The sequence below is a fragment of the Delphinapterus leucas genome, chromosome 17 (genome assembly GCF_059928025.1).
Source record: "Delphinapterus leucas isolate spDelLeu-1000000601 "Yukka" chromosome 17, BTC_Dleu_Yukka2, whole genome shotgun sequence".
NCBI lineage: Eukaryota > Metazoa > Chordata > Mammalia > Artiodactyla > Monodontidae > Delphinapterus > Delphinapterus leucas.
In genome coordinates this window covers 892571-918666 of record NC_143145.1, presented here as the reverse complement: position 1 = coordinate 918666, position 26096 = coordinate 892571, and the positions used below count along the sequence as shown (strand labels likewise).

The 26096-nt window shown below is 56.2% G+C and overlaps 2 protein-coding genes across 9 annotated transcripts in view; one reads left to right on the top strand and one right to left on the bottom strand.

Annotated features, from left to right (window-relative positions):
* Positions 1-1708: 1708 nt before the first annotated feature.
* On the top strand, positions 1709-13730 carry IQANK1 (IQ motif and ankyrin repeat containing 1). Its single transcript, XM_089899192.1, is given in 15 exon segments — positions 1709-1868; positions 2097-2146; positions 2148-2231; positions 2808-2972; positions 3032-3126; positions 3128-3197; positions 3269-3711; positions 4168-4231; positions 12273-12369; positions 12372-12402; positions 12474-12537; positions 12663-13205; positions 13208-13377; positions 13441-13589; positions 13592-13730. Coding segments are annotated over 15 exon segments (2298 nt in total). The 3' UTR covers positions 13705-13730.
* Positions 13731-13956: 226 nt separating this feature from the next.
* Positions 13957-26096, bottom strand: part of SCRIB (scribble planar cell polarity protein) — a 21939-nt gene continuing 9799 nt past the window's right edge. Inside the window, exons 21-38 of one of the 8 annotated variants that reach the window (XM_089898436.1) lie at positions 25809-26063; positions 25395-25505; positions 25002-25295; positions 24719-24898; positions 18556-18666; positions 18429-18476; positions 18193-18267; positions 17023-17085; positions 16356-16439; positions 16120-16227; positions 15868-16027; positions 15530-15674; positions 15248-15433; positions 15009-15151; positions 14894-14931; positions 14695-14769; positions 14404-14455; positions 13957-14325 (exon numbers count right to left, since the gene is read on the bottom strand). In XM_089898436.1, the coding sequence (XP_089754562.1) occupies positions 14183-14325; positions 14404-14455; positions 14695-14769; positions 14894-14931; positions 15009-15151; positions 15248-15433; positions 15530-15674; positions 15868-16027; positions 16120-16227; positions 16356-16439; positions 17023-17085; positions 18193-18267; positions 18429-18476; positions 18556-18666; positions 24719-24898; positions 25002-25295; positions 25395-25505; positions 25809-26063 (2271 nt within the window). In that variant the 3' untranslated portion in view covers positions 13957-14182. Of the gene's footprint in view, positions 14456-14648; positions 14770-14893; positions 14932-15008; positions 15178-15247; positions 15675-15867; positions 16228-16355; positions 16440-17022; positions 17086-18192; positions 18268-18428; positions 18477-18555; positions 18667-24718; positions 24899-25001; positions 25506-25808; positions 26064-26096 lie in introns of those variants that run through there. The other 7 variants (XM_089898433.1, XM_089898437.1, XM_089898430.1 and 4 more) reach the window with 7 other exon arrangements.

The window sequence follows — 26096 nt, the reverse complement described above, 5'->3', positions numbered from 1 at the left end:
AGCCTGTCTGCTGGTCTGGGGCCACACCTGCGCTCTCCTGCTCTGAGCTCACCTCCTTCGTCTTTGCAGTGCCTTCAGACACGTTTTACAGCATATTCATTCTGTCTGTCTCTTCTGTTGCTGTCATTGGGAAGACTGGTCCTAACCTCCTTCATTGACATGGCAGAAGCAGAACCACGTGCAGGAGCTTCTAGAGCTACTCTTTTCCCTTTGGAATTCTGTGAATACTGATTCATTGACTTCTACATTTGATGCTGCTATAAAAAGTCCTAGGAGAGGGACTTCCCTGGTGGTGCAGTTGTTAAGAATCCACCTGCCAATGCAGGGGACACAGGTTCCAGCCCTGGTCCAGGAAGATCCCACATGCCACGGAGCAACTAAGCCTGTGCACCACAACTACTGAGCCTGCGCTCTAGAGCCTGTGAGCCACAACTACTGAGCCTGTGTGCCACAGCTACTGAAGCCCGCATGCCTAGAGTCCGTGCTCCACAATAAGAGAAGCCACCACAATGAGAAGCCCGCGCGCCACAACGAAGAGTAGCCCCCCGCTCACCACAACTAGAGAAAGCCCGCGCGCAGTGAGGAAGACCCCACACAGCAAATAAATAAATAAATTTATTTAAAAAAAAATAAGTCCTAGGAGAGCGTAGTTTGATTTCTTTTCTGCTTGGGTCCTCGAGTAACTTTATATATATATAAAATATTTATTTATTTATTTGGCTGTGCCGGGTCTCAGCTGCAGCACGCGGGATCTTCATTGCTGCAAGTGAGATCTTCGTTTCCGCATGTGGGATCTTTTTTAGTTGTGGCAAGCGGCTTCTTAGTTGTGGCATGCCGGATATAGTCCCACGACCAGGGATCGAACCCGGGCCCCCTGCATTGGGAGCACGGAGTCTTAACTACTGGACCACCAGGGAAATCCCAATGACATTTTTTTTTTTTTTTAAGAGTCAGCAACCTTAAAAACAACCTGCCAGTTGTTTTGTTTCCTGGTATGTTCTTTGTCCCTTTTGTCTTAAGATTCATTTCAGGAAAGTTTTTTGTATTTTATCTCTAAATACTTTCCCCATCACAAGTATCCGCATTCTAGAGACACTAATTATTGTCACGTTTTATTGTCATCTTCTGTGTCTCCTCCTTCCGGTTTCCGCCCCCTTGCTAGCATTCACCGTGACCCTCCCAAACCCTTCTCTCCTGCCCCGAGCTCCACTCTGCACCACATCGGCTCTGTTTTCATCTGGTCCTGTGTTAGTTGTTGGTCTGCAGAGCTAACTATTGTTTTCCATTTGTCTTCTTTTCTGTGATGACTCTTTTACCTCCTCATTCTGTTTTTCCCATCTTGTCTTTGATCCCTTGTTTTATTGGATTTCTGTTTTTATTAAGTTCCTCCCTAGCTTGCGGTGCTTTTGGAGAGCTGGCTTTTCTGCTTGTTTTCTTCCAGCGTCTTCTGAAAGCCGTGTCATCCCTTCCCTGTGGCACGTCCGCACCTTCTCACCTGCCAGTTCTTTCACAGTGAGCATGGCCCCTGGGTCTGGCTCTCCTCTGCTTGGAGTCTCAATTATGGAAACATAGGTTGAGCAGTTACTTTCAGGACTCACAGTGTCCTATTATTGGACTGTTGGAAAGCCCTGTGGGGTGTAGCTACCATCACCCCATTTTAGAGAAAGGGACACTGAGGCCCGGAGAGGCTAACTGGTCGCCTCATCACATGGGCAGAGGGTGGCAGGTGGGTGTGGACGTCTCTCCTAGGGCAGGCGTTCAGACCCTCCCTGTAGCCAAGGGCGCTGCTGGGGCGAGGCAGAGTGTGCCGCCAGCGGATCACAGCTCTCAGGGGCCTTGGGCTCCCTATTCTGAGTTCCAGTGGGCTTGTGGGTTGAGACACCCCCACTTCAGCCCAGCCGGTGGATTACTCTGGTTTAGTTGTGTTTGTGGATTTTAGAACATTTTTGATCCTTTCGTCAGGTCAGGAGGGAGTGCGCTTGCTCCGCTCGCCTTGTTAACCTGGAGCTCGGGCACACCTGGTGTTGGTCCTGCAGCCGCGTGGACCGCAGCGTGGAGCGGAGCACTGTGATCCATAGCCCTCTCCCCACTAGCAGGGCCAACCGCGGAGGACCAAGCAGCCACCACCAGCCAGTGAGCCTTCCTGTAAGCTCCTGGCGAGAAAGGAGCAGGCCTGCCGTGAGCAGGACCACCAGGACTACCTGGAGCTGATGGAGAAGCTGCAGAGGCAGGTGAGGTCTACGGGGGTGGGTGTCGGAGTGGGGCATGACTGCAGGGCTGGAGGCGGGGACGCGGGGCTGGGGGCGGAAACTGCAGGGCTCGGGGGCGGGAACTGCAGGGCTTTGGGCGGGGACGCAGAGCTGGGGGCGGGGACGCAGGGCTAGGGCGGGGGGACGCAGCGCTGTGGGGGACGCAGGGCTGGGGGCGGGGAAGGAGGGCTCGGGGCGGAAACTGCAGGTTTGGGGGCGGGGACGCAGGGCTGGGGGCGGGGACGCAGGGTTAGGGCGGGGGGACGCAGGGCTGTGGGGGACGCAGGGCTAGGGCGGGGAGACGCAGCGCTGTGGGGGACGCAGGGCTGGGAGCGGGGACGCAGGGCTGGGGGCGGGGAAGGAGGGCTTGGGGGCAGAAACTGCAGGTTTGGGGGCGGGGACGCAGGGCTGGGGGCGGGGACGCAGGGTTAGGTTGGGGGGACGCAGGGCTGGGGTCGCGGAAGGAGGGCCTGGGGGCGGAAACTGCAGGGCTACGGGGCCCGGACCCAGGGTTGGGGGCCCAGGGCTGGGGCGGTGACCGCACTGGGCCGCCCGCAGGCCTTCGTGGCCCTGTTGCGGCGGGAGCCGGAGGCGGCCCGGCGGCAGTGGGAAAAAGCGGCGGCGGCCGAGCGGCGGCGGCAGGAGGAGCGGCAGCGCGGGGCGCGCCTGCTGGAGGCGGCCTTCGACGGGAACCTGGGCGAAATCCAGGCGGTCCTGCGGGAGGTGGGCGGCGGGGCGGCGGGCCCTGAGCTCGCGGCGCCGCTGACCGCCGCCCGGCGCAGGTGGACGCGCTGCTGAACCGCGAGGGCGTGAGCTGCGACGCGGCGCGGGCGGCGCGGCGGCTGCAGCGGTGTCTGGCCCTGGTGGACTTCGAGGACAGCGACGGCGGGCGGGCAGTCCCTGGCCATCCAGCTGCTAGCCGAGCAGGGCGCCAGTCGCAACCTCAAGGTGGGCGCCGGGCGAGGACTGGGGGCCGCGCCTCGTCCGGGCGGGCCGTGCTCAGTGAGCGCGTCCAGCAGGGCGCCTTCGGCCGGACGCCGCTGTACCGAGCGGCCTTCGGGGGCCACCTGGAAGCCGTGGAGGTGCTTGTGAAGCTCGTAGCTGACCCCCGGGTGTATGCGGACGACGGACGCACCCCCGAGCAGGTGCGCCGGCGTGGGCAGAAGCTCCCGGTGCGCTTGCTCCCCCACCCGCAAAGCTGTCAGGAGCCTGGGGGCCCCGCCCCGGCTGGTGCCGAACCTTCCAGGACCCAGAGCCTTTGCAGGCCCTTCCCCTCCCAAAGTACTCGCTATGAGCCTTACCGGGCACACGCGATCAAGACCACAGCTCCCGGTTTCTTGGGGCCTCCTGTGGCCGGGGTTCTACTCACGTCCCTGGACCCTCAGCCCACCTTGGAAGCAGTGTTACCATGGGAGGTGGAGAAACAGACTGGCTCCTCGGGAGCCAGCGCGGGAGCTCTGGGGCACTGAGGGCAGCGCTAGGACCGCCCACCTGGCCCCTCACTCAGAATTTCCACGTCTCTGAGAAAATTGAGCCCTGGGGCTTGGAGCCATGACCCTGCCCAAGGCAGCTCAGCCTGGCAGCTCCTTCGTGGCGCCCGGGAACGATGTCAAGGGGCCTTTGTCAAGGGGCCTGTCCCCTGGGCCAGGCTGGGGACACGGGTGCCTGGACTTCTCCCCGGCCCAGGAGGCCAGGTCAGATGAGGCTGACCCAGGGCCTGTGGGAGCAGCCGTGAAGCCAGATCACCTAATGCCACGGCCTTAATTTCTTCAAATGAGTCTGACTGGAATCTCGGGCCCTCGCCCATCTCAGCCGTGTGTCCTTCCACCCCAGTCTGTAGAGCCGAGGTGTTGGCTGGAAAATGTGGGACTGGCCCGGGTCTGCTGCTGAGCCCCTGCTTCCACCCGTGGGGTGCCAGGGCCTTTGCCACCTGGGGACCCCGTGTCCTGGGCGCCACCTTCACCCCCAGCTGCCTCCTCAGGGTGCTGCTCCAGGCTCCCCCTTGTGCTGGAAGGCATCCCCTCTGCTCTTCTTGGCTTCTCCTCTTTAATAAGCAACAGGCCAAGCTTGAAAAGACCAGCAGAGCCTCTGGCTTCAAACTCCTCCTGCTTCCTCCTCAAAGGAGCAAAATGTGAGGCTAGGAGGACCGAAGGGCCTGGCCATGGCCTCAGAGGGGCTGGAGCGAGGAGGGGCACAGGGAGGCCCACCTCTCCGCGGGTCGTGTTGGGGCAGGCCCGGGCGGTGGGCACAGGGCATGAAGGCTAGAGAAGCATGCAGGCGGCCTTCTGAGGGGTGCTGAGGAGGATGTCCAGCCCGCCGGTGCCTGAGGGTGGGGCAGGGGGCACTGAGACGAGCAGCACCCTGGGGGGGGGCGGGAGGCCACTGGCTGCAGGAGGGACAGTCTGGTGCTGGAGCAATTGGACGTCCACAAGCGAAGGAATGAACCTTCACCTAAACCTCACACCCTATATAAAATGAACTCAAAATGGATTAGTATTTAAATGTAAACTGTAAAACCTTTAGAAGAACACAGGAGAAAATCTTTGGGACCTATGGCTTGGTAAAGGGTTCTTAGACAAAAAGCACAATCAATCGATAAAAGAAAAAAATAAACCAACAAATTGAACTTCCTAAAAATGTAAAACTTTTGCTCTGCTGAAGCCCCTGTTAACAGGATGAAAAGACAAGCCACAGAGAGGGAGAAAATCCTTGCAGACCACATATCTGACAGAGGACCCATATTTATAACATACAAACAACTCTCAAAACTCAATGGTGGGCTTCCCTGGTGGCGCAGTGGTTGAGAGTCCACTTGCCGATGCAGGGGACACGGGTTCGTGCCCCGGTCCGGGAAGATCCCACATGCCACGGAGCGGCTGGGCCCGTGAGCCATGGCCGCTGAGCCTGCGCGTCCGGAGCCTGTGCTCCGCAACGGGAGAGGCCACAGCAGTGAGAGGCCCGCGTACCACAAAAAAAAAAACCAAAACACCTCAATGGTAAGTGGTACGATCCAGTTATAAAGTGAGCCCCATTTCACTGAAGAGGATATAATGATGCCAAATAAACACAAGCTGTCCAACACCATCGCACCTGGAAGAAATGCCGAAACGGGAACCAGCGGGGGCACAGGGCGCAGAGAAGCTGGATCTCACCCAGTGCTCGTGGGAACGTAAAGGGGGGCAGCTGCCCTGGAACACAGTGGGGCTGTGTCTTAAGAAACTGAACATACATTTCCCGTGGGACTCAGCACACGCTGCTGGGCATTCTATTCCAGTAAAATGAGGACTGTGTCCACACAAAAGTGTGCACATGCATGTTCACAGCAGCTTTACTTGTAACAGCCCCAAACTGGACGCAACCTAGATGTTCTTCAGTAGGTGAAAGATTAAGCCAACTCAGACCAGTCCACACCGCAGAACACTCCTCAGCTGTGAGAAGGAAGGAACTAGTGATACAGCAACAGCTGGACGGGTCTCAAGGGCCTTTTGCCAAGTGAAAAAAGAGCACATCTCACAGGGTTACATACTGTCATTCCATTCACATAACATTTTCAAAATGACGAAATTATGGAGACGGAGGCCAGATCAGTGCTTTGCGGGGTGGGAATAGGGGCAGGGAAGGAAAGGGGAGAGAGGTGATGTGACTAGAAGTGGTGACACAGAGGAGCGTTGTGGTGATGGGACAGGTCGCCTCCTGACTGTGGTGGTGGGTACACAAATCTACACGTATGATAAAACTGCATGTAACTGTAGACGTACAAAGGGATACATGTAAAACTGTTGAAAGTAAGTGGGGTCTGTGGATTGTACTATGTCCATATCCTGCTTTGTATATTGCACTATAGTTGTATAAGATGCCATCATTGGGGAAAACTCGTTAAGGGTACATGCAAATTCCTGTAAGTCTGTAATAGTTTGCAAATAAAAGTGTAATAAAATTACCAGTCATGCAAGGAAACACGAAAATATAACCCATAGTGAAGAGCAAAATCAATCAACGCTGACTCAGAAATGGTGCAGCATAAGTGGACAAGGGCATTAAACTTACAGCTGTATCTCACACAGCACACCTGCACATCCATCTGTCTCTGTTTTTATGTACATACTCCTAAACTTCTGAAAACTGCAATGTTGGAGGCGAAAAACACACTGGATGTGATTAATGGCTGATTAGACATTGAAAGAAAAATTAGTTAATTAGAAGACATAGAAATTACCCAAAATGAAACACAGAAAGAAGGTTGAAAAAAAATGAACAGAGATTTCTGCTTCTAGGATGGAGTAAATGCAACCTGATTTATCCTTCCACCTGAAATAGGACAAGGAAACCCAGACAGAAAATATGAAACAATGGTTTTCAAGACACTGGGCATCAGGGAATAATCAGTGATCCCCAAGAGGCTGGAAATAAACTACGTGAGCTCTTTGATTGCCCAGCTAACCACCTTGAGAGCACTTCCAGGCTGTGGTGCAGGAGCGGGGTATCCAGGCAGAGCCTGGTCAATTCCCTGAGTTAAGGAGACAGGGTTCAGAGTCCAGGGATTCCAAGGCAGTCAGACTGCAAGTGGCAGAGAGAAGAGAGCTGCAAAGGGAAACAGCGTTTCAGAAATAATGCCATTTGCAGCAATACGGGTGGAACTAGAGATTGTCACACTGAGTGAAGTAAGTCAGACAGAGAAAGACAAATATATGATATTGCTTATATGTGGAATCTAAAACAATAGTACAAATGAACTTATTTACAAAGCAGAAATAGAGTCACAGATGTATACAACGAACTTATGGTTACCAGCGGGGAAATGGGGGGAGGGATAAAGTGGGAGATTGGGATGGACATATACCCACTACTATATATAAAATAGATAACTAATAAGGACCTGCTGTATAGCCCAGGGTACTCTACTCAATACTCTGTAATGGACTATATGGAAAAAGAATCTAGAAAAGAGCGGGTATATATATAACTGATGTACTTTGCTATACACCTGAAACTAACACAACATTGTAAATCAACTATACTCCAATAAAATAAATTTTAAAAAGAGATAAAGAGCATTCCAGAGGTGTGTAGGGACCCCTTTGGGGATTCAGGTGAGTACTCAATGGCTCATGTGTGTGATGGAATGTCTCAAGGTTGGGGACAGAGCCATCTGTCAGGAGGGAAGGAAGCAGTGCCTAGCCTTTTCCCACCAGCCCAAGCAGGAGACCTCACAGTCCATGTGGCACTGGGTAGGGCACTTAGAAGGATCTTGCCTCAGAGGAATAATTAGTCCTAGAGTAAATGCCGCTCTGGTACAGCCTCACCAATCTTAAAGCAAGACCCAAAGGATAAAACTTTCCAAGTAATATAACTGTATCCCAAAACAAATTTCAAGAATACATATAGAGATACAAAATATACAGCTCCTAACAAGGCAAAATGTACATTGTCTGGCATCCAATTAAATATTACCAGACATACAAAGATGCATAGAGATATGACCATAATGAGAAACTCAACTAACCAAGACAAACCCAGAACGGATGGGGATATTAGAATTAGCATAAAAGACATTTAAACAGCTGTTATAACTATATTCCAGATGCTTGAAAAATTGAATAGAGACACGGAAGGTATAACAAACAAATTCTAGAGGTAAAAATGACAGTGTCTGAGATGAAAAACAAACAAAAAACTATGGATGGGATTAATGTCAGATTAGACACAACAGAGGTAAAGATGAGTGAATTTGAAGGCTTAACAATAGAAACTACTCCAAATAAAACCACACAGAGAAAAAGGAATTCCTCCAAACGAAAAGAGGATCAATGAGCTGTGGGACAGTTTCAAGAGGCCTCATATATATGTAATTGGAGTCTCCAAAGGAGAGAAGAAAGGACGGACGGACTTCCCTGGTGGTGCTGTGGTTAAGAATCTGCCTGCCAATGCAGGGGATATGGGTTCGAGCTCTGGTCCGGGAAGATCCCACATGCCGCGGAACAACCAAGCCTGTGCGCCACAACTACTGAGCCTGCGCCCTAGAGCCCGTGAACCACAACTACTGAGCCCGTGCACCACAACTCCTGAAGCCTGTGCGCCTAGAGCCCGTGCTCCGCTGCAAGAGAAGCCACCGCAATGAGAAGCCCACACACCACAACGAAGACCCAATGCAGCTGAAAATAAATAAATTTATGTAACAAAAAAAGGAAACAGAAAAATATATATATTTGAAGAAATAATAACCTTAAGGTTTCCAAATTTGATGAAAAGTATAAACCACATTCCTAAAACTCAACAAACACCAAATTTCAACAAGAAGCAGGAAGAAAAATCAGGCTAAAGCACAATTTGATAAAATTTCTCCGAGCCAGTGATAAAGAGAAAATCATAAGAGCAGCCAGAGGAAAAAAAGACATGTTACAGACAGAAGAACAAAGATAAGGACTATGGCAGATTTCCTGCTGGAAACAATGCAAGTGAGGAGACAGTGGAGGGCATCTTTAATGGTACTGAAGGGGGAAAAAAATCTTGTCAACCTTGAGTTCTATACCCAGTGCATATATCGTTCATAACTGAAGGCAAAATAAAGACATACCTTTCCAGACATACAAAAGCTGAAAGAACCAATCACCAGCAGACTCACACTATGAGAAGTGTTAATGGAAGCCCTACCAATAGAAGGAAAGGGATGCCAGCTGTGAATATGGATCCACTCAAAGCCGTGAGGACCACTAGAAAGGGTAACTACCTCAGTGAATGTATGAGATAGGGCCTTAGTACTTAAATTTATTGAAAAGGTAACTGAAGAAACAAAAATAATGGCAATATGTCATGGGATTTTATAACACATGTAGATACACATACTGAAAACTGTACAAATTATAGTTGTTTGGCTCAAATGTGTGACAAAAATAAAGGTTGGCAGGGGGAAATGGAAATGTACTGTGGAAGGTTCTTATACTATATGTGAAGTGGTACAGTATCATCTGAAAGTAGATTGTAATAAGTTGTAGGTGTATATATGCTGTAAACCCTAAAGTAAGCACTAAATATCAAGTTATAGTTAATAAGATAATAAAGGAGATACAATGGAATTCTAAAAAATATGCAATCAGAAAGGAGGCAAAAAAAGAAGAAAAGGAAAATAAAGAACAGGGACTTCCCTGGTGGTCCAGTGGTTGATTCCACGCTCCCAGTGCAGGGGGCCCCAGTTTGATCTGTGGTCAGGGAACTAGATCCTGCATGCCACAGCTAAGAGATCCCACATACCACAACTAAAGATCCTGCATGCTACAACTAAAGATCCCACATGCTGCAACTAAAGATCCTGCATGCCACAACAGAGATCCCGGACGTGGCAACGAAGATCCCACGTGCTGCAGCTAAAACCCAGCACCGCCCAGTAAATAAATAAATAAATAAAAGAACAGATGGAACCAGTAGAAAACAATAGCAAAGGGTAATTTTTAACTCAGCTATATCAATAATCTCATTAAATGTAGATGGTCTAAACACCCCAATTAAAAGGCAGAGATTGTCATTCAGATTTAAAAAATCCAACTATAGGGACTTCCTCGGTGGTCCAGTGGTAAAGAATCCACCTTCCAATGCAGGGGACGCAGGTTCCATCCCTGGTTGGGGAAGTAAGATCCCACAGGCCGCAGGGCAACTAGGCCCGCGCGCCTCAACAAGAGAGCCCACAGTGCTGCAAACTACAGTGCCCATGTACCTTGGAGCTTGCGTGCCACAACTAGAGAGAAAACCTGCAGGCCACAACTAGAGGGAAGCCCGAGTGCTGCAGCAAAGAGCCCATGCACCACAACGAAAAAGATCCCACATGCCTCAATGAAAGATCCTGCGTGCTGCAACTAAGACTCAACGCAGCCAAAAGAAATAAAGATAAATTTTTTTAAAATCCAACTATATTCTGCCTATAAGAAACAAAGTTAAAATACGGGACTTCCCTGGCGGTCCAGCTGTTAAGACTCCACACTTCCACTTCAGGGGGCACGGGTTTGATCCCTGGTCAGAGAACTAAGATCCCACATGCCGTGCAGTGTGGCCAAAAAGTAAAATAAAATAAAATAAAATAGATACAGATAGGTGAAAATTAAAAGGATAGAACAAATATGCCAGTATAACACTAAATATAAGGAAGCTGAAATGACTATATTAACATCTGAAAAAGTAGACTTCAGAACAAAGAATATTACTGAGAATAAAAGAATCATTTCATAAGGACAAAGGGATCATTTCGTCAAGAGGACATAAGAATCCTAAATGTTTTTGCAGGTACTAACAGAGCTTCCAAATACATGAAGCAAAAACTGACAGAACTACAAGGAGAACTAACTCCACAATTATAGTAGCAGATTTCAACATCCCTATCTCAATAATTGGTGAAACAAGTAGACAGAAAAATCAGTAATGATGTAGAAGAATTAAATAACTATCAATCATTATCTGTCCCTCCATCCATCATCCCTTTATCGTTCATCTACCCATCTATCATTGTTTTCATGTTTATCCATTGAATACCATCTTTTTTCCCAGTACTTGACTTACTGTTTCATCAATTCACACATTTTCTCATTAACTTATGAATCATTTATTGATAAACTTGCCAGTCTATCCCCTCATTACTGTATCCACTTTAGCCTTACTACCATCTTAGGTCATCCTCACGTATTCATTTATTTAACGACTGTTAATTCACACATCTCTTCATCTGTGCATTCATACACACATTCATGCTGTTTACTTGAGAGAAAATTTCGAGAAAGCAGGGACTGTTAGTTCACTCCACAGCTGTATTCTCCAACGTCATACATTTTGGTTGTCACATGAAAGGCACTCAAAAGTTGTGTTGAATGATTGAACTCACCCATCAATTCATCTATCCATTTGCTCAACCAACCATCTACTTATCTAAGTTATTCATCCATTAAATCCCTTCATCTATTAATTTTTCATGTATCAATTCATATTTCATCCATTCATTCAATTAATCCAAGAATCCTTCATTCTTTTATCATTTAATTCATTCATTAACTTATTCATCTACTCATTATTTGTCCATTCATTAACTCATTCATAAATTCACCCATTACATTATTATTTTATCTGTTCACTCATTTAGTTTTCCATTTCTTCTAATTGCAAACTAACCTTTGGCAAGTTTTTAAACTTATTTAAATAGCAGCTTCCATATATTCATAAATGGGGCTAATAGTTCCTATATTTCAAAGACGAATGAGACAATGAGTGGAATTCTTTAGCACAATTCCTGGCACACAGTTCTCAATAAATGGTAGCTGTTACTCTTTAAAGTAGGTATTCACAGCTCCTTAAGTTAATAATTCATGAACCCATTCCTATGTTCACTCTTCCATTCATTTATCTGCTCCATCCATCCATTCCTCTCTCATCCTTGATTTTACGCACCTTTGAACTTTCCTTTCTAAAATACAAACCACATACTGAACATTGTACAAATCAAAGTTGTGTGGCTTGATTAAATGATAAAGGAAATACTCCTGGATTAACCTCCTGAGTCAAGATGTAAAATATTGGAGAACCCTATCCCTCCCTTCTGAGAACCCTGCTTTCTGTGGCCCCTTTATCACTCCGGGGTGGGGTGGCGGGGGGGACTTCAGAGGAACAGGAGTGGTGAGACTTGGGATGTGTGGCCCCAAGGGCTGTGTCCTGCAGACTGAGGTCTGTAGGGAGGCCGCGAAGGCGGGGAACTGCAGCCAGGGACCTGCATGCAGTGGACACAAGCAGGGAGCCTGGGGGGCCGGTGGCAGGGATGTGGAGGGAGGAGGGCAGGAGGGGAAGGTGGAGGCCTGTGTGGTCTTGGCAGGGGGACTGCAAGGACCTCGGGGGCATGATGGTCAGCACTTCGGGGCTCATCCCTGGCCAGCTGTGAGGGCCACATTTCTGTGAGTCGGTGCCTTTTTCTCTGAAGTGGGAGTGTAACAGCATCTCCTCTCCAGGTCGGGCAGAACACAGAACACACCCTGAGCTTTTGACCACTGTCGCTAGGTGGCCTCGCTGGACGTGGTGGTCAGCGTGCTGCAGTCCTGGGACCTGAGCCATATGCTCCAGAACGTGGAGGCCCAGCGGCAGCGCCGGGCCAGGGAACCAAGCAGCACAGGGAGGCGGAGGCCAAGTGGCGCTGAAGAGGGTGGTTGGGGTGGGGGGAGGCGGCCAGGAGCTTCTCTGACCCGCCTCCCCCGACCCCAGCATGAACCTCAAAGTGCAACAGCTGCCCAAGGAGCAGCCAGTGTCACCAACAGGTGTGCAGCCAGCCCCCCGGAAGGAGCCGGTGGGAGGAGGGAGAGCTGGGTGCTGAGAGGCGCCCCGCGAGCCCCCAACCTGGTCCGGAGGGCTTCAGCTGGCCCCGCCCCGCCCCCCCCACCCCCCACCCCGCAGGCCTACCGCGAGCTCAACCCGAGGATCCACGAGCACAACAAGGGTTAACGGAGGGGCGCGGGCATGGCTGAGCTCACTTGGCAGGTTGGCTACTCCCCCTCGGCGGGGCGGGTCGGCCCCCCTCCCAGCCCCTTCCTTAGGGGTCCCGGCTGCGCCCGGCAGGCAGGGGTGGGGGTCCGGCCTTGCCCTGAGCGGAGCGTAGGGCCCCTCCTCCAGGCCGTCAAGGATGCGGAGGGCCAAGTAGACAGGCTCCAGTTGGAGGCCCAGAAGGCGGAGGAGATGCTGGCACTGGCCAGGCTGGAGTGCGGAGGGCGGGCCCAGGAGGGTGGGCGGGGCTCGGGCTGGGGGGCCGGAGGGGGATCGGGCGCCAAGCCCGCCGGTTGGCCCCCCACTTACATCCCCACAGGGGAGGAGGAGGCGCCCGGGCTGAAGTGTCAGGTCACTGAGCTCCACAACGTGCTGTTGAAGGACGTGGGTGATGGCATCCGCGCTGATGGCAGGTCATTGGTCCCGGCCGGCGAGGGGCGAAGGATGAGCCGAGGCTTCGGGCGGACGGCGGTGACCTGGCGGCCACCCCCAGGTGGCCTCTTGTCATCGACCCTTCGGGCCAGGCGGCCACCTTCCTGCGCTACCAGGACACCAACTATGTGGACGCCGTGAACCCAGACCACCTGAGTCCGTAGAGGATCAGGCTGGCGCTGCTGGGGGCGCTCGGGTGAGGCTGGCGGAAGGCGGGAGGCCCCGGCCCTCCCCGCCGCCCCCCTCGCCCTCCCCGCAGCTTCGGGAAGCCGCGGGTGTCCGACCTGCGTGAAGTGGACCTGTTCCTGGTGGCGCAGTGGCAGCTGGAGGCGGTGCAGCTGGGCCTGGCGCAGGAACTGCTGGGCCGCCGGCTGCTGGAGCGGGAGAGGTTCCTGTCGCTGCTGCGACCGATGGGCCCGAGTACAGCCCCAGCCAGTGCCAGGAGGCGCGCCTGGGGCACTTCCACCTCTTCTATGTCACCAAGGTTCGGTGGCCGCTGCGCACCAGGGCGCCGGGTCCGTGAACGTGCACGCGTCCGCATCAGGAATGTGGGCGTGCGCTGCGCAGGGGAGGGGGCCGGCCGGGAGCCCCAGCTGGGGGACCCCGGCCGGCGGGCCCTTGGGGGCAGAGTAGGCGGGCCCACTCAGTTCCTCCCGCCGTGGAGCAGTGCACAGTTGGGACGACGGGGGAGTTCGTGGTCCCCGCACCGGCCCCAGATTTGGAGGAGCAGAAGGGGTGGGCGTTGGTATGCCGGCGGGTGGACAGACAGACAGACTAGAGGTAAAACGTAGTCAATTTTATTCTCCTTAAACCACAAAATAGAGTCTTTGGTTGTACAAACATCACTAGTTACAGTCTCGCCAGGAGGTCCCGGCTGGGGAGGGGGCAGTTAGCGGCCAGAACTCTTGAAAATGCTAACGGCCGGGTTAAAAGACTCGAGGCAAGGGTGGTGCTGGAGCTGGCAGGGCCCCCACCCCAGTCGGGGGAGGTGCCCTGACCCTCTAGGAGGGCACCGGGCCCAGGCCCCGGCGCCCCGGGCGCACGGCGCGGCGGCTGCACAGGGCCACCTCCTCGGGGCCCGCGGGGCCCGGCGAAGGCCTGCCCAGAAGCACCATGGCCACCTCTCCATCCTCCTCTGGCAGACCTGGCCGGCGGGGGCAGGGAGTGAGCTGATGGGCCCCAGGCACCCTGGGAGCACCCGGGGCCGCGCCTGCCAACTCACCAGGGCTCGGAGATGGTTCCAAGGACCTCAGCTCCTCAGCAAAATCTGGGGACTGTGATGGGGAGAAGGGCTGCTCAGGGCTCCGCCCCAGACCTGCCTGAAACCACCCACCTGAGCCTGGGTGGGTCCCTGCTGAGCCCTGGCTGGAGGATGGGAGGTGGGTGGACAGGACTGGCCACAGAGAGACAGGGAGGGTACTAGAGGAGGGGACAGGGCTGGGTGACAGGCACAGCAGAAAGGTGGCAGGAGCTGGTCGGGCTGTCTTGCAGAAGGGCCAGGAGGGCCCGGTACCTGCATGTCATAGACAGGTCTGGAAGAGGGGAGGGCTGCAAACACCCTGTAGTCAAACTTCCTCCCAGACAAGGCCTTGAAAGGACAGCGTGAGGAGAGAGGTAAAGAGCGTGAGAAGAAAGAGGGCTGGGGGAGTCTGGATCCCTGCCCCCCACCAGGGGAGGAGTGCAGGGAAGGGTGACAGCCGTTGGTTCCTCACCAAGCGTCCCGGGGAGGTGCCGGTCTGGAGGCCGAGGTCTGGAGGAACAAGAAGTAGACGTCGGGAGAGGTCCGCGCCAGAGGCTGAGCCCCCCGCCTCCCCACGACGCACAGACCTTCCAAGGGGGTGGGTGACGGGGTGGGCGCGGGCGAGGGGGCCTCGGCCAGGCGCTCCAGAGGCCCCCGCTTGCTTCGACCCTCCTGAGACTTGCTGAGGACCATCTGTGCGCGGAGAGCGTCCTGTTCCAGAGACTTCATCCTGCGGGCAGGGGAGCGGCGGGCGGGCTGGGCAGGGTCGGAGGGCGGGGGCGGGGGCGGGGAGGGGGCGGGAGCAGCGCGCGGGGCGGGGCCTCACCTGGCCGCCCTCCACAGCGCGCGCTTCTCGGCCTCCAGGGCGCGGCGCTCCGCCGGGGACAGGGTCCGCTCAGGAGCCGGCAGCTCCGGGCTCTGCACGCGCAGCCGCTCCTGGTGGCGCCGCTCGGCCTTGGCCGTCCGCACCGGAGCGCCGCCTCCCTGCGGCGGGGGGGACGCGGGGCCAAGCCTGGGCCGGGCGACAGGAGAGCCGGGTGGAGGGGCGCCGCGCGGGCGGAGAGGGGGTTGGGGGAGACGCTGGGGGGCGGCCCCTCCCCCAGCTCACCCTGCGGCGGGGCCCTGGCCGGCCCAGGGCGGCTCCTCCTCGGGCTCCTCGTCCTCCGGGGCCTCGCCTTCCGGGCGCCCCGCGTCCACCGCACCCCCCGCCGCCTCGCGCAGCATCTGCGTCCTCTTCTGTTGCAGCTTTCGGGCTGGGGGAGGGGAGGGGAGGGGCGGGGAGGGGCGGGGCGGGGAGGGGAGGGGAGGGGAGGGGAGGGGAGGGGAGGGGAGGGGAGGGGAGGGGAGGGGAGGGGAGGGGAGGGGAGGGGAGGGGAGGGGCGGGTCAGGTTGGGAGCCGGTGCTCCCCTCCCCGACCACCCCCGCCCAACCCAGTCGGCTGCTTACCTTCCTCCTCCTGCATCTTCCGCAGGTCGTCGGCACCCACCAGCGACACGCGCTTAGGGGGGCCCCCGGTCTGGGGCACCCGCACCTCCAGCTCGAAGTACTTCTGCCGCTCGCGGAAGGACAGCTGCTCCGGGGAGGCCGTGGGCCCAGGCGTGGGAGGCTGGGGAGAGCACGCCCTGAGAGCCGGTCCCTCGGGTCTCGCACCCTGGCAGGAACACGCAGCAGGGGACCGGTGGGCCGCCCACCACCTACCTGGGCAGGGGCCTCCAGGGGCGGGTGCAGGCCGGGCACGGCGGCAAAGGTCCTATACGCCTGCTTCACGTTAGCGGGCAGCTCGTCAGGGGAGGGCGGGGAGGGGGGCTGGCGGACGGGGCACAGTGAGCTGTGTGGTGACAGCTGTCCCGGCTGCAGCCACCACCCATCCCACCAACAGCTGTCCTTGCTGACTGCCTCCCCGCCCCCCCACCCCCATGGGTCAGGGCACTCACGGACTGGGGATCACCTCTGCCCCTGAGGGCCGGGGAGCCCCTTGGCCAGGCCTGAGCCACTGGCTGGATCACCCCAGGCTTTGTCTGCAAAGGGCAGGTGCAGGGGCCAGGAGGAATCGGTTCAGGTGAGGGGATGTGAGGATGGGGGGGAGGACGGGGAAAAAAGAGAGACGGAGCCCAGGTGGGCGGCTGGGTGGGTGTCCAGGGTGTGAGGCCAACACTCACCCATCTGCCGTGTTGGGAAGGGGCAGAGGCTGGGAGCTGGGCTCCAAGCTGGCACTTCCAGTGCCTACCCCTACCCTGCCACCAGGCAAGAGGGGGGTGCCCACGGCCTGGCCCTCCCCATGCAGCAGAACCGGGGAGCCTCTGCAAGCAGGTGGGGGTGGGGGCAGGGCCAAGCTGGCCCCCAGGGGCTCCCAGACGGGAGGATGGATGGGGGTGGGGCCGCCCTGACCACCCAGCCCATCTGCCCAAGGAAGCCACAGGAGCTCCCCAGCCCCATGCCACCCAGCTCTGCCAGGAAGGGGCCCACAGGTTGTGTCCTCAAGAGTGACGGATGGCAGCTGCGGGGAGGCGCTGTCCCCTGGCAACCCCCTTCCCAGAGGAGGGGGCTCTGCAGACAGCACCCCCCTGGAGTCCTCCACCCCCCACCCCCGTGTGCACTCACCTGCTGGTGGCCAGGGGAACAGGGGGCCTCAGTCATCTTCCCGCCACTTGCCCCAGACGGTACCTGGAAGAGCCAAGTGGTGGGTGGGATGAGGGCTGGGCAGGGCTGGGGCCCCACAAGGAGGACCTCGGGGCTGGGGTGCTTGCTTTGGTCGCACAGGCTGGTCCTCAGCTCCCTGACCTGACCAGCCCAGGGAATATCCCGAGATAGGCGGGCTTTCCCCACAGCGAGGCCACCCACCCTCCCCGTGAGCTTCAGAGATCCATGAGCTGGGGAGGCCCCGACTCCTGCCAGCCACCCTGCAGCTGTGCCCCTTTTGCTCAGAGGACACTGGGCTCCCATCCTGGGGACTTCCTGCTCTTGCCTGTCTGTGGTCAAGGGAGGGAGGGTCTTCACAAAGGCCCTGAGCAGGCTCCCTCAGCCCCCAGGCCCCACTCGGCCTCTCACCCAGCGCAGCCTCCTCCCGACCACTCACGGTCGGTCCTGCGGGGTCTCCCAGCAGCAGCTGGTGGGACACACCCTCCGGGAGGGGTTATTTCTAGCGTTGGGGAGAGGAATGAGAAGCACACGCCTCCCATCCGGCGTCCCCACCCCCAGCTGGGAGTGCTGGGCCTCCTCACCAACCATGGTCTCTGGGGCTCCCGCAGCTGCTCCAGCCCGTCCTCCCCACCGTGGCTGGTGCCCAATCCCACCCTGACCACTCTGGTGGCCTCAAGCTGCTCCTGCCTCTGGCCCTGTCCCAAGCCCTCTGGGCCCACACAGCCCCTCTGCCCAGCCTGCCTGGTGAGTCTGACGGCAAGAGAAGGGTTGGGGCGGAGGCCAAGGGCCTTCTCAGAAGCTGGCCCTGCCGCGCCGCACCTCACATCCCAGGCTCTAAGGAGGGGGCAGAAGCATCGGCTTCACGGCTTGGTTCACGGATTCAGGAGGACGAGACACGTTCCAGGCTGGGAGGTGGCGCTCCAGCTTGGGCGCACTGGCCAGTCCCCTCCTCCAGCCCCTGTGCCATGTGAGGGCCCCCACAGGCCTCAGCCCTCCCCCTGGGGGCAGCCGCCTGAAAGCCCTGCCCTGCAAGGGTCTCAGGCGGAGGGAAGGAGGTTAAGACAGGGGCAGGACTGACGGACAGGTAAGCAGACAGAGGACAGGACAGGGGTGTGACAATCAGGGACTGACCCTCTGCACACTGCCGGTGCTGGGTGTGGCGGCCAGGGCGCGGCAGTCCAGCTTCAGGCTCTCCAGGCTCCGACCCTGGGGGGCAGAATGGACACAGGGCTACCAGGGGCTGTGCCTGCCACCGAGTGTGGGGCAGGCAGCTGCTAGGGGGGCGGGGTGGGCAGCCAGAGCTCGGAGCCATGGGCCCGTGTGCGGAGAAGCCCACTGTGCAGGGCACGGACAACCCGGACACTCACCACAGCCTCCGGCCCCCACTGTGGGGTCTGTCCAGGCAGCTCCTTCTCCTGTGAGCAGAGACAGTGGTCAGGACTGACGGCCTTAGACTCCCGAGCCCTGGGGCTGCTGGCTGCAGGCGGTTCTGACCTTGCTGGGGCCCTCGGGGCTCAGCTCCCGGTCGATGGAGGAGATGCTTTCCAGGCTGTTCCGGCGGCCAATGCCTGCTGCAAAGGGGTTGGCGATGATGCCTGGGGACACCTGCGGGAGGAGCGGGCTGAGTGACCACACATACCTGAGGTGGCCTCTGGGGGCGGGCTCTGTGAGCAGCGCCACCGCCCACTCGGGACACCATGCCATCATCCTGTCTGTGACTTGGGGCACCCACAGGTCACGTCTGTACACTGCATGCACCAGAGGATGTCCTGATGCGGGGCAGGATTCCCAGGCAGTGACGCTGGGCCATGGGGCAGAAAAGGCTGGCCACGTAACCATCACCCCGGGGAGCAAAGAACTGACAACAAGATGGTGGGGGTGGGGGGTGGAGCCGCAACGTGCCTGACAGCACAGAGAGGGACTGAGGCGGAAGTCCAAGTGGCAAGGAGGACAACACTGGTTCTCACATCAGAAAAGTCTGTTCGAATATGGAAGAGCTGACCCGTGGTGCTGACTGGAATGAGTGATAAAGGCATGATGTGAACACACGCTCTTCCAGAATTACAGAGATAATCGCGGATGCAAACGTGCCTACGTTCACAGGTGTGATTCCAGCCACTGAGAGGTCCTGAGACCATGACACCCCGACAGCCGTGAGCATGCCCAGGGCCCAGACTTTGGCTTCTAAGTATCACTTTCCACTAAAGGAACCAGTGCTCCTGGGTGGGAAAGTATGAAATGACCCCAGACATCTTGTGGCAGAAAGTAAGCTGCTTAAAGGAAGGTGGGTCATGCTAACAGGGCCAGGGCCAGCCAGAAGCCCCTCTCATCAGCCAAGTCTGGGATGGCTTGAGCACCAAAATCAACAGCAGTAGTGACAAACTATCACCTGTGAAATAAAATGGAAACTGGCAAATCTATGCTAAGGAAGAAGGGAAAACTCCTCCTCAGGGCAGGAAGCCGCTCAACACATGTGGAAGGAACAACAGGGACGGCGCATGAGCTACCACCAGGGACTGAGGCATGGACAGCGGCGGGGCTGATGCCTGGGGGGCCCGACGGAGAGCAGGATGGTTACACAGTCTCACAGCACCTCCCCACAAAGCACTTGTTAATTTCAAGGGAAAAGCATCACTTTGCGGTGGAGCAAGCCGGAGACGCCCCCGTGGAGAGGGTCACTGACAGGACACCACCATCCATGCGTCCTGGTGGGAGGCCCTTGAAGACAGTGTCACCTCTGTATTAACCCTGCCAAAAGGGCATCCACTGAAGCCCGTCCTGAGGAAACACCGGACAGACCCACAGCGAGGGCTGTTCCACACAGTGATGATGGCCTGTGCTCGTTTGAAGTTCAAGGCAGAGTCAGGGAGACTTGAGCAGGCGTGGCAACCAGACACCCGCATGCCCCGGACAGTGGCCTTTGGCGTAGCCCCGAGACCGCTGGTGGGACGCACATGGGGCCTCTGAGCATTCTTGACGCTTTCCTCCAACTTTTTTTTTTTTTTTTTTTTTTTGCGGTACGCGGGCCTGTCACTGTTGGGGCCTCTCCCGTTGCGGAGCACAGGCTCCGGACGCGCAGGCTCAGCGGCCATGGCTCACGGGCCCAGCCGCTCCGCGGCATGTGGGATCTTCCCGGGCCGGGGCACGAACCCACGTCCCCTGCATCGGCAGGCGGACTCTCCAACCACTGCGCCACCAGGGAAGCCCCTTTCCTCCAACTTTAAAATTCTTTTATATATTTGCTTATATCCTTCAGAAAGAAATAATGGCAGGAGAAGCAACACTAAGGCAAATGATGGCCTGTGGGGCGGAGACGGGACTGACTCCTCAAGGTGCGTGTCTATAGCTTTGGCTTTGGGGCCATGTAAGACTTATAATAAGAAAGTGATTGGGCTTCCCTGGTGGCGCAGTGGTTGTGAGTCTGCCTGCCGATGCAGGGGACACGGGTTCGTGCCCCGGTCCAGGAGGATCCTCATTCCGGGAAGACCCCACATGCCGCGGAGCGGCTGGGCCCATGAGCCATGGCCGCTGAGCCTGCGCGTCCGGAGCCTGTGCTCCGCAACGGGAGAGGCCCCAACAGTGACAGGCCCGCGTACCGCAAAAAAAAAAAAAAGTGATCTTTTAAAGTCCTCTCTAAAAACAGAAAACAAGTAAGCCTAACTGTGTGTCGAGTTGGCAGTAGAACAATTCAGAGAATTATTTCAAGTGACTTAAACACACAGTATTTTGACTGTGCCTCCTCAGTGGATAAACCCTAAGGACATGAAGAAATTTAAGATGCTATTAATGGGGACTTCCCTGGTGGTCCAGTGGTTGGGACTCCATGCTCCTAATGCAGGGGGCCCAGGTTCCATCCCTGGTCAGGGAGCTACATCCCACATGCCGCAACTAAGACCCGGTGTAGCCAAATAAATTAAAAAAAAAAAAAAAAGATGCTATTAATGGTTTCATTATTAGTAATAATATTGATATTGCTTTTTGAAATTATAATTATGGTAACGTTACTTAATTTACTGAAACAGTTTTTAAGATGAGAAAAAGAAATACAAATATATAATCAAAAAACCCAAAACCCGGTAACCTTAAATATGAATTGAAAGTAACAGCACAAATTCATGATTTTTCTCCTTCCAAAAATATTCACTTCCCAGGATTCATGTGCTGCAGAGGCCCAGGAGCAACGACAGCTCAGCGCCACAAGCACCCAGCCAGTGACAGCTCTGAACCCCACACCCAGGGCTGGGGCAGGAAATACATGGACACCTGGTCACACCAGAGAGCAGGACGCTAACGAACGACAGGTGTCACACTCAAAGGACACGGGAGCCACACTGCCCAACGAGGACAGCACACCGAGAATATACAGACCCTAAAAACAAAAAAACACCTCTGTAGCCATCTTTGGGGGTTTCCAAGGCACCAGCTTGTTATTTAAAAAATCAACAAATGAAAGGAAAGAATCAAAGTATCTATCACACCTCTCCTGTATAAAATCTTATTTTAGGATTAAGAAAATAGCTGATAAAGAAAATTTCTTCCTTACAAAAAGGTCAGTAGAATAAAAGCAACAGATGTAGAAGAAATAACTGAAGCCTTCTTCTTTAGAGCCGTAATCAAGGAAATACTGAAAAACAAAGGCAGTCTTGATCAAATCCTAAAGCTGGTTAGTTGAAAAGTCCATTCAAATACACAAGACTTTGGTGAGTATGATGAGAAGGAAGAGGCAGCAGAAATCAGATCAAAAAGGTGACAGAACCACAGAAGAGGAGAAGAGGCGGAGGAGAGAGAATATTCCCAACCTCGCACCAACATGCTGAGAACTACAGCGAGGAGGCTTCTTGGAAAGTGCGCAGCGGCCCCCGAGGCCCTGCAGCCGAAGACCGGCCACCAGGGCTGTCCGACTGTACAGGAGGCCCCAGGGGCTGTGGCCCAGGAGCAAGACAGGCAGGTACTAACGACAGTCCGCCCCACCACCGTGCAGAGCACCAGGGAGGAGGGACAGGGCGCGGGCTGACACAAAGGCGGGTTTGCAGAATCCAATCAAAGTTCGGGGAAATGGCTGCAAACTCGGATTCCTATACGGGTCACATGGGTCAATGCAGGTGAGTCAGGTGGGCCGAGGTTCGGAGAAAAGGGGGTGGGGGTACGAATGGTGTTACCCCTTTTCCTTTCAAGCACCAAGCCAGCCAGAGGAAACCTGTGCGCTGAGCCTCAACCCCACCTGGCACAGGGCTGTAAAAACCATCAATGAAGGGACTTCAGAAAACTCAACACCCACTTCAGAGAATAACTCTTACGGGTTATAAATGGAAACAGCCCTCCAAATTAAAAAAAAAATGCTACATAAACTACAGCCTGGAAGTCGGCACAAGGGAAGGCCACTGGCCATCACCACCACCGGGTCCCGGGGGGACGGAGGGGCCTGACCTCCCAGGAAAAGGGGACCCGCAGCCACCAATCGGGCCGCACGCAGGGCTTCTGCTAGGGGATGAAAGAAAGCCACCGACGAGAATTAATAAGGAAACAAGATCAATCTATGAATGTGCTTGGGGAAAACTTACACAGTCAGAGATCAAAGCTAATCCCTGAGTCCCAACCAACTTTTGTTAGGGAACTTGGCAGGTCCATTTAGGAAACACATGAAAATAGACTAAACTTTTCAAAAGAAGAAAAAAAAGTGGGTGACTTCACCGGTTAGGCCTTGAAACACAGTCTAAAGTGGCTATACTGAGGACAGCAGCATTGGCCCAAGAGCGCATCCGGCTCCCCAGGGCCACATCCTGGGCCACAGGAATGTGGATCTGACCCACAAGGAAGTCAGATTTCCCCAAATCAGTGGGAGAATGACAGACGTTTTAGTGCATACCATTGGGACCAAAGATCCATTTGCTTGAAAAGCAATTCCAGGTGGATTACAGAGCTATATGTTTTCTAAAAAAGTGCTTTGACAATCTTGCAACAGAGAAGATTTTCCTAAGCAAAAACCAAACCCAGGGATCATAAAGAAGTTTAGAAGACTTAATTCATAGAAGTCTCCATTTCTGTAACCCCAGAGAGGCCGTTCCTAAGCAGCAAAAGACAAAACCACTCATGCCCCATGTAATAAAAGACTGAAACTCACACCGCAAAGGAGCTACTGCAAGTTACACAAGTTAAGTGAACTAGTGACTAAAGACAAACTCCCAAAAGGAAAGGGACGAGGAAACTAGATGGCACTGCCTGCCAGATCCCATGGGAACAGAAGCTGGTGCTGCCCGAGGCTGGGATGGGGCGGGAGACAGGGCAAGCCTGTGGCCTCTGGCCCAGCACCCACTCTTCCAGGACTCCTTCCTGCAGAAACTCCCCCCAAAGCAGAAAGATGGGCTCCCGAGCGCTCTGGCTGGTAACACAGCACAGATACAGCAACACTGGAGAGAAGGCCAGATGCAGGAAGTCAAAGAACCACCAGCAGAACACAGCGAGGGCCCCTGTAAAGTCTGGAACACACCAGCCCCTACCCTTTACCCTGAAGCTGTATTCATTCTCTTTCTTTGTACAAAAAGCTTTAAAGTAAGTAAATGTATGGACTAAAACACTTAAATACACGTTTTAATTAAGTAAATGGAAGGCAAAGCCTTCTCTGGAAACCTGAGAGAGACTGCTCCCCAGAAACGACAGGGTTCCAGTGACTACACAGAGATGTGGGCACGGAAGCCAGCAGAGGGTGGCCCCAGAACCCAGGGAGTGGGGCCTCCAGCCCAGCATCCAGCCCTGGAGCAAAGAGGACGAATGCAGAGTCCTTCCCCGTTCAGGAGACAACACACAGAATGAGGGTGATCCCTCCCCAGCAGCGCAGGGCAAGTGGGGCAGTAAGTCACCATCCCAAAGATCCACTGCAGGCCAAACCAAGGTGACGGCCCCATCCCAGAGGTTGTGCCAGCAAGGGCACCCCAGGGAGGAGCTGGCGGCCACTGCGGGTGATGAGCCTTCGGAGGCCTGGGTGGGCATCAGCTTATGCCAGGGGCCCGGGGACAGCCGTGGAGAAAACAAAACGGAAAAGAGCAGGACAGCGGGACCCTCCCGAGCAGAGGGGACGCTGAAGCTTGGAAGCCAGGCCTGTCCAGGACACAGACTGGGCCAGGCACCAGGCCTCCAGAGCCCAGACACTCTCCAGGGGGCTAGGAGGTAAGACAGCTGGGTTCTGCCACAGGCCCACCTGGGATGGGGGGATCCTGGGTGCCAAGCTCCCTGCTGAGGCGCTGCCAGGAAGAGCAGGATGGCGCCTGGGCCAGCAGGGTGGGGTCCTGTGCGAGTCTGCAGGGAGGCCGTGTGCCCGGCTCTGCGCCATCCTGCCCTGGCCCAGCGGCCACACGGTACAGGTACTGCTCACCTGGAGGCAGGTAACTCAGCCTTTTCTTTCAAGACACGACCAGGCCGTCTGTGCACATGCTTCGTCCAACCCGGGCCAGAGCCTCCACAGGCCATGAGCGGTGGCCAAGACCAGGGCCCAGCACCGCCCTGGTCACCCCTGAGGCTGACTCACGACGGCCGAGCGCTTCCCAGGCTTGGAGGCGGAAAGGGTCAGCTGTCCCAGCCCGCACAGGGTCAGGTCACCGGGACCCCTCCAGGGAAGGACCCAGTCCCCGTGGCACAGAACCAGCCGGGCGGGGGCACTGACCTCGGGGGCGCTGGTGTCGAAGCCGTCACAGACAAGCACAGTCAGGGTGTCGCCCACACTGCGTAGCAGCTGCACGGCTTCGCCGTGCGTCAAGCCCAGCAAGCTCTGCTGGTTCACCTCCAGCAGCCGCAGCCCCACCCGCAGGCGACCATCTCGCCCGGCCGCTCCTGTGGGGCTCACCTGCGGGGAGACCCGGCCCCAGAGCTCAGGACCAGCCCATGCCCGAGCCCCCTTCTGCCCCGAGGAGTGCAGTGGAGCGGGGCCAATGAGGCGGGGCGCTCACCTTGGAGATGAAGATGCCCTCGTCCGTGGGGTCACAGGGGTTCCCTGCGTGGCCCTTGGCGCCCCCACGGATGCTGATGCCCAGCTTCTCCCCAGGGGCCTTCTGGATACAGAGCTCCCGCATGCCCGGGGGCGGCGGGTCCCTCCGCACGAGCAGGACCAGCTCCAGGCAGGGCCGCAGCAGGGCGCTGACCGCTTCCTGGTGGGTGGCGTCCCGCACATCCTGCCCATTCACTCCCAGGATGCGGTCCCCAACCCGCAGGCCACTGCGTGCAGCCAGGCCCCGGGGGAGCACCTGTTGGGGGAGGGTGGTGCGCAGTGGGCGGGGGCTCTGGCTGCCCTGTGCTTGGGCCGGGCCCTCTATGCACAAGGATGCCTGCGGGGTCCGCCCTACCTTAGAGATGAACACGCCGGGCTCCTGGACGCCAAATGGGTGGCTGGAGTGGTCGGAGCCCCCGACGATGCTGAGCCCCAAGGGGCCCCCAGCTCTCGGCAGACAGATCTCCTGGGGACATGGAGGGGTGGGAGGAGTGGCTGGAACAAGCCTGGCAAAGTACCAAAGGGGCGCTTTCCAAGCCCAGAGAGTGTGTGGGATCAGGGCGCTCCACTGCAGGGAGGCCGTTTTGCGTTACACAGGAAACCACAGGAGGAGGAGGCCCGCCACTGAATGACGCCCTGGTGTCCTGGAGCCGCAGAGGGCGTTAAGTACTTGCTTCCCCACCGGTGCGGCTAGCACCCCATCCCTAAAGCCGTGTGGACGTGGAGGAGGGGGCCGGGGAGTGGTTAAGGGTGGGGACTAGGGTCTCACCTCCACTGGGTACGGCCCCTCCAGGGCAGCGGCCAGCAGACTGGGGGCCAGCCTTAGCGGCCCGGGCTCCCCAGGGTTGGCAGTGGCCATGGTGGTGGTGGTAGCAGCAGGGGGTGGGGGTGAGTGTGGCGGAGTACCAGGGGCAAGCGGCCCCCCGGCCTCCCGTTCCAGCAGCAGGGCGATGGTGGGAGAGGCAGCGGTCAGCAGGGAGACGGCGTGGTCGTGCCTGGCCTCCGTCACATCCACCCCGTCGATCTGCAAAAGCGTGGCCCGTCAGGGGGCCCCATG